The 7,856-nt window shown below is 37.4% G+C and overlaps 1 protein-coding gene across 1 annotated transcript; it reads right to left on the bottom strand.

The window, feature by feature from the left end:
* Positions 1-258: 258 nt before the first annotated feature.
* On the bottom strand, positions 259-7,317 carry LOC132639357 (uncharacterized). The gene is made up of 5 exons (XM_060355809.1): positions 7,256-7,317; positions 6,302-6,928; positions 1,626-1,638; positions 537-584; positions 259-435 (listed from the first exon to the last, which is right to left on the bottom strand). Exons 1-5 carry the CDS (start codon positions 7,315-7,317, stop codon positions 259-261), a joined length of 927 nt encoding a protein of 308 aa, XP_060211792.1.
* Positions 7,318-7,856: the final 539 nt, after the last annotated feature.

Genomic DNA, 7,856 nt, shown 5'->3' with positions numbered 1-7,856 from the left:
TAGGAGATAAAGATAACTAGATTTTTCTAATAGATGTATCTAGAAATATTTCTAGAACCATCCCTACACAAATATAAATAGGGGTGGTCTTAGTCATTTGTAACCAACCCCAATTGTAAGCTAATACTATCAATACAAGCCAATTCAAATAAACTTTTCCTTTCCATAGCTTCTTCTTCTTTAGTTGAATCTTTCGATCTTAGTTAACGATCTTAGGCTAGCAGAAGGTCTCCCCGATTTACTTTTTTTCTGCTATATTTATCTACACATCGGCAATTCAAAAAGTATAGCATGTGAAGAATTACCACTGTCACGTCCCATTAACTTCACAAGGCAAATTCCATTCTCAAAACTGGTAGCTTCAACATGAGCAGCACTAATAGCACGCTGGCCTTCCTCAACGGCGGAATCAAAACCGAAAGACTTGTCAATAACCTGGAGAGAAGCAGAAAGATCACTAAATATAATTTGGTTGCCCACTGAAATTTTGATAATCTCTATGAGAAAGTAGTCACCGGTATATCATTATCGATTACCTTGGGGATTCCAGCAACTGCAACATTGAGACCACACCTTCTAATTTCCTGTAGGAGAAGAGGCAGAATAAACTTGAGTGACACATTTTCATTGTTTTCTCCATCAACACACTAAATATTACTATCACATCAAGTGCTTACATTAGAGCGAATTGATCAAAAAGATGCTTTTCTGAGTGCATTATTCTGGAATTGTTACTGATTAATTGCTAAGAAGGTCTACCTCAAAAATCACCGCTGCCTCTCTCTAGGTTCCATCTCCTCCAATTATATAAACCTTGAGAAAAAAAGGCAACACGAATACCTCAACAGGATGCGCTGATTAGATGGAAAGAAAATATCCTGAGTTAATTCTCAAACAATAATTTCTATTTTTTAGTTTTACCTGATTGATACCTCGATCCTGAATGCTATCTATTATTTTCTTCGTGACATGACCTCGTCGAGATGTCCCAAGCTAAGTTGCTCGGACTTGGGTGCGGGTATTCGATACGGGTACGGACCGGAGTGACGGGTTCGGCAAAATCGAAATTTTAAGATTCAGGGGTGCGGATACAGGTATGGATACAGGTGGGAGCATTCAGCTAAGAAAATTCAAAATTATAAAAATAGAGGTATAAAGACCCCAACTTCTTCTTTCAAGCTCTCTGGTTCTTCCCCTCAAAAGAGAAAAGAAAGCCATTCAAGACCTTCCACCAATTCTCCTTACAGATCGCTGCTATTGTCTACGAAGTCAAAACTCAGAACACTACCCCTTGAATTTTTATTTCTCTCTGTTTGGTATGAAACATGAAGCTGCGAATATGAGACAAAAGGACTACAATATTGAAAGTATGTCATTTCCAAGGTCTTAAATATGTTTTATCTTTCATTTTGAGAAATCAAAATCTCAATTTCCCCCCCAAATTTGTCCATGGAATCCTGTCAAAGAATTTGATGTTGGTTGACCGAATCCGAGAAGCATCCCGGACGGGTGCGACATCAAAAGTGAAGAATCTGCGTAACTTAGGTCCCAAGAATGGTTCCACCACGTTTGTGGATATATCACAACCATGGGAGTCAAGGGAACTGTGTTTTTGGAAAAGAGACCTCGATATCCTCCCTACACATCCACAAAATTAGAGTAGTTCTGATGCATACATGGATAAAACTAACTTTTGGAATTACAAATCAAGATAGTAGAATGTACTGTTAAAACATAGCGAAGAGCAGGATATTAAAAGCGGGAAAGAATAACTAAGTACGATTTCAAGCTTTTTGATTGTTAAGTTTGAATTCAACCTCATTCGTTGTGTTCCTAAAATTACCAAATTTATGCATTATACTTTGGATTGAGAGAAATGTTAATCTAGTTGCTGCAATCCTCTTCGAGATGCTACTGGTTCTACAACTATCTAGCAAGCATTTTGATGAGCAAAGTTTCGGAAAAGGGAAACCAAGTATGTAACCATCGTCAAAAGTAACGTTGCTTTGTTTTTCAAAATAATACATGGTAAAATTGCTTAAATGTATTACTGTGTGTCATGGAATGAAATGTTACTCACATCTATCCCCACGACTCTTCTTACAATACCTATAGCATAGACCGCATACTATTTCCTGATAACTGTGTTGAGACCAGGACATAGGCCTCCACATGTTACAATACATGCATAAACATCATCTGGCTCAAAATAAACCTGAAAAATCATCAGGAAGCTTCATATTTATTTGACAAAACCATAGAATCTGGATGTTGAGAACATGTTGTAGTCACACCAGACAATTACATACTGAAGGAGAATATTAGGCGACTTACTTTTTTTTTTTTTTTCCCCCTCCCATTTTAGGAGGATTTATAGTGTTTCCACACTTCCCCTCCAGTGTGATTCGAACCTAAGACCTACCGGTCATGGGTGGAGGTGCTTAACCACTGAGTCATCCCTCACTTGTCTTAGGCGACTTACTTAACGACTCAATATGAAGCAATATCCGTTAATGGATTAGGATATGTCTGCAATGTCGGGACAAATATTTAGTACTTGATCAACATATAATATATATATATATATATATATATATATATATATATATATATATATATATATATATATATGTCTTTCATCGACCACATTGGCATTACATCTCTAAACTTTTGAGTGTTGGGGATGCATTAATTTCCTTGAAGCGTCCTGTTGGAAATCCCTCATGAAACTGTTGAGATCCATTTAGATATTCCTTTTTTTCTTTTATTTTTTGCTGTAACAAAAATGGACGTTGGCTTAACCTATGTTGCTCGTACTCGGTGTCGAGTGTCGGATACGAGTACGGATCTAGAGGTCGGATTCGGCATAATCTAAATTTTAAGATTCGGGGGTACGGATCCAGGTGCGGATACGGGTGCGGGGATTCGGCTAAAATAATTCAAAATTATAAGAAAAATAACTAAATCTATGCCTAGAAATAAAAAACAAAAATAATTTTTTATAGTTATGTTTCATTTATAATTAAATATTAATTTTTTATCAACTTGAAACTCTTCTAGATACAATAAGTGTCCACTCTTCAAGAGCTTTCCGTTTCTTTCAATTTGGCCTCAAATTTTTTCTCAGATTGGTCCATGGATTTGGTCAAAGTATCCAATGTCGTTTGACCAGATCTGACACGAATCCGGTGTCGGTGTCGGTGTCGTGTCGTGTCGGACACGGGTGCGGCAGCAAAAGTGAAGGGTCCGAGCAACATAGGGCTTAACCCAAATATAGAAGCTAGCTCATCATATGAGAATTGTCCAGATTCATATAAGGAGACAATAACTCATCCTTCAACAAATATGGTACACTCAATTCCCCTTGGTTATTTAGGACCGGATAGCTAGAGCATGAACAAATATAATATGGAGCCTAACATTAAGTAAACCGGGAATTACAATGAGTCTAGCCCTTGTACCTCAAAGAAAATGAACCTTGGATTTAACGGAACTAAAATCTCTAGCTTACAATGTCCAAGACCGTGTAAGGAGATGATTAACTTATTTCCTCAACTATTATTACACATTTAACATTTGTCTAACATTGCCATTCACCACAAGGAATTGAACTGAGGATCCGCCAAGAGTATTGCTTGAAAATGATCTCATATTTGCACATGCAAGTGTGTTAGACGTATCACTCCCAAGATTCGAGTCCCTTTTGGAATCAACTAGGCTATGTCACACAATGGCACCTAATGTTAGTATAGTAAGTAATAGATAAGACACTAATGTATATCTACTTCCAAATAGCTTAATATCCGGAATCAGCCTGAATAATTGGAACAGCCTGGGCCTCTAAGCCGGTAACCCAACTGGGTAAATTTAATATAAACACATCCTTATAAGTAACATGATAGTATCTAATTTTTTTCTCGTCTGAATGGATAAAATGATGTATATCCCTCTAGCAAGAGTTCATACTTGTGTACAATCAAGAGCAGTGCATAGTTGATAGATGATTAACATCCTCTAGCAATGACTGGTAAACATTTCCTTAAAAGATGGCCACTTGCGTAAAAAAGTATCTATGGCGTCATTCATAACAGAGACGAATGCGTTAAAGATTCTATGCGTTCACTAGAACTCCACATTTTCTACAAGAAATTGGACAATTTGTGAAAAATTACTATCTTTTAAATAAACATTAACTTTTTAATTAGTAATTCTGAAGTACAAATGGATTCAATGATAAGAACATATGAATACGTCTTTCAGAACATATGCAGTCTTGATTTCTTAACTTTCTTCCCTTCTCTTTACAAAAATTGGAACCTTTCAGAATGTACTTGGATTGAAAAGTTAACAGAAGGCAAATATACACCATAATGGCCCTTGGTTCATAGTTCATACAGATTTTAGAGGATGCTTTGGGAACATGAGCAAACTGCTCTGAAAAGTCATAATGACATTACATAATGCAAACTGAATCGATCTTAAAATATATGTTGGTGCAGGAATTGCAAAGAACTTCATTTTGACTTTTCACTCTCCGCTTCACTCCCGAAGTAATCTGAACAAAAGAATATCAAACACAAAGTTTGACCAGAAAAGATTGTCACACTTAGGGATCGTTTTGCTATAAAGAAGTTATGCAGGGACTGCAATACATCTCAAAATTCTGCCAACAAAATGACCAGCAACAGAAACTGAAATACTATAAAATGTCAATCAAGTCCAAGAGAGAGAATCTCATATCATCATCATCTCTTCCTTCTTCTCAATAACTAGTAGTAGGATGCCATGGATAGTTTTCACTTTTTTCTGGAATATTATTCCGGAAAACTGTTTGGACATAGAATTGTTACAATTTTCAAGTTGAATTCCGAAATTTTCAGAATTCAAACAACAATATACCCAGTGAAATCCCGCAAAATGTGGTTTAGGGAGGGTAGAGTGTACACAAACCTTACAGGTAGAGAGGTTTTTTCCGATAGACCCTCAACACAAAAACAAGCAGTTCAAAGCAGTACGAAAAAAGAAATAACGGAAGCGAATAAGTCATGACAAAATACTGTAAAAAACATGATAAAGCAGTCTGAAAAAAGGATTAGTAACTACCACAAAGCAGTATGATAATCGAACTACAAGAAACATCAAGTAATAGCATAAATCAAAGGGCAAGAAACTACAAGAGCAATACAATGACTTCTAGTACGCATGGATAAGCGGGACAAAGCTCAACTACCTACTAACCTTCTACCCTAATCTACGTCCTCCATAACCTCCTATCTAAGGTCATGTCCTCGGTAATCTGGAACTGTGCCATGTCCTGTATAATCACCTCCCCGAATACTTCTTTGGTTTACCTCTACCTCTTCTGAAACTGTCCACAGCTAACCTCTCACACCTCCGCACTGGTGCATATGTGCATCTCCTCTGCACATGTCCCAACCAGCTCAATCTCGCTTCCGCATCTTATTCTCCACCGTGGTCACTCCCACCTTATCTTGGATATCTTCAGTTCTAATTCTATCTCTCCTAGTATGCCCACACATCCATCGCAACATCCTCATTTCTGCAACTTTCATCTTTTGAATGTGAGAGTTGTTGACTGGCCAACATTCCATCCCGTACAACATAGTTGGTCTAACCACCACTCGGTAGAACTTGCCTTTGAGTTTTAGTGGTTCCTTCTTATCACACTAGACTCCGGATGCAAGCCTCCATTTCATCCACCCTGAAATCATCTATCTTGTAGAGAAATTAGCAGAAGAAAACTTAAATCAAGGAGACCATCTGCTAGCCCAAGATCGTTAACTAAGGTCAGAAGATTCAAACTAAAGAAGAAGAAACTATAGAAACGAGAACTTTGTTATGGAAGAAGGATCTCTTGAATTGGCTTGAATAACTTTGAAGTGGATTTGTATTTGGGTTGAATTACAAATGTACAAGACCATCCCTATTTATAGTTGTCTATGGATGGTTCTAGATACTCTTCTAGATATATCTACAAGAACAATCTAGTAAACTTTTATCTTCTAGTAATACTCTAGAATACCTAGATATTTCTTCAAGATAATTATCTAAGATACACACTAGGCTATTCTAGAACTTCTTCCATAAAAATTTATGATATTTGTAATTCCAAAAAATCAACTTTATTTTTTCACATTCCCCTTTAAAGTAATTTTTTGGAAATTACCCCAAGCTTGTCGTGGAAGAACTCGAACGAACCTTTAGGAGGTCACTTGATGAAAACATCAACAATATTCTCTTGACTTAGCACTTCCAAAGTATTTATAGTTCCATCAAGAACCTTTTCTCAGATGAAATGATGTTCCACTTCAACGTGCTTAGTCCTTGCATGGAATACTGAATTGTTTGCGAGCTTGATGGCACTTTGGTTGTCTCTGAAAATTGCAGTTGGCTTTGACATATATAGATGCAAATCATCAGAAAGTCTTTGAAGCCATACACATTCTTGAGCGGTAAGATCCACTGCTTTATATTATTCCTTTGTAGTTGATAAAAAATCGAGTCTTGCTTCTTGCTGCACCAAGAAACACTTATTCCAACACAGAGAAAAATATAGCCCGATGTAGATCTTTGGTTATCCAGATCACCACCAAAATCGGCGTCAGTATACCTAGTTAATACCAAATCATTCTTCTTTTGGAAGAATAGGCCCATATCTGATGTTGAGTTGATATATTTCAGAATTCTCTTTGCAGCTTCCAGGTGAGGCTTTCTTGGTGGTTGCATAATCCTGCTGACATATCCAACAGAAAAGGCAATATCTGGCCTTGTAATAGTCAAATATAGGAGACTTCCAACAAACGCTCGAAAAGGCTTGGGATCTGGAAGAAGTGAGCCTTCTTCATGCCTTAACCTCGTGCTAGTCTCAAGAGGAGTAGAGCACTTTTTGCTTTGTTTCACCCCAAACCTGTCAACAAGTTTCTTGCCATACCCTTCCTGGGTAACAAAGATCCCTTTACTCGTGTTTGTCACCTCTAAGCCAAGAAAATGATATAGCTCTCCCAACTTCTTGATATTAAATCTTATGGAATGCTCTTCTTAAAGCCTTGCAACAACCACATGCAAGTCTCCTTATTTCTTAACAAACAAGCTAGGATCTGAATGTGATGCAGCATATCCACACAAATATAGATATTGAGCAATTTTTCCATACCATGCTCGTGGGGCTTGCTTGAGTCCATAAAGTGCTTTCTTAAGTTTGCAGACATAATTAGGATATCAGTTAGAGACATACCCGGGTGGTTGATCCATATAGATATCTTTGTCAAGTTTCCCGTACAAAAAGGCACTCTTCATGTCAAGTTTCCATAATTTCCAACCGTACGAGGCTGCCATGGCTAATACAACTAGAACTGAGATCATCTTAGCCACCGGACTGAAGGTTTCTTCATAGTCTTCACCATACTATTGAGAAAATCCACGAGCAACCAGCCTTGCTTTATATCTGTCTATGCTGCCATCTGCTCTTCTTTTAATTTTGTAAACCCATTTGCAAGATATGGGTTGTAGATCTTTGGGCTTTGGTATGAGGCTCCAAGTGTGATTTTTCATTAGAGCCTCCATTTTATCATCCATAGCAAGCTCCCACTCTTTAACTCCTTTAGCTTCTTCAAAGGAGGAAGGTTCTTCATCATTAATTGGTCCTGCAAAGAAAGAAGAATTCGTACCGATAAAATTTTCACCTCGGTAGTATGTTGGCTTGACAATATCTCCTTTTTGCCTTTGCGAACCACGTAAAATATCTTCTTTCCAAGTTTCATTTTGTTGAGTTCTCGGGCTCCCCCTTTCTCTTAGCTCCTCGACTGTTGCATTATCTTTGATACTCATTCTTTCAA

This window comes from Lycium barbarum, chromosome 5, assembly GCF_019175385.1.
Source record: "Lycium barbarum isolate Lr01 chromosome 5, ASM1917538v2, whole genome shotgun sequence".
NCBI classification, from domain to species: domain Eukaryota; kingdom Viridiplantae; phylum Streptophyta; class Magnoliopsida; order Solanales; family Solanaceae; genus Lycium; species Lycium barbarum.
This window is presented reverse-complemented; position numbering and strand designations above follow the sequence as displayed.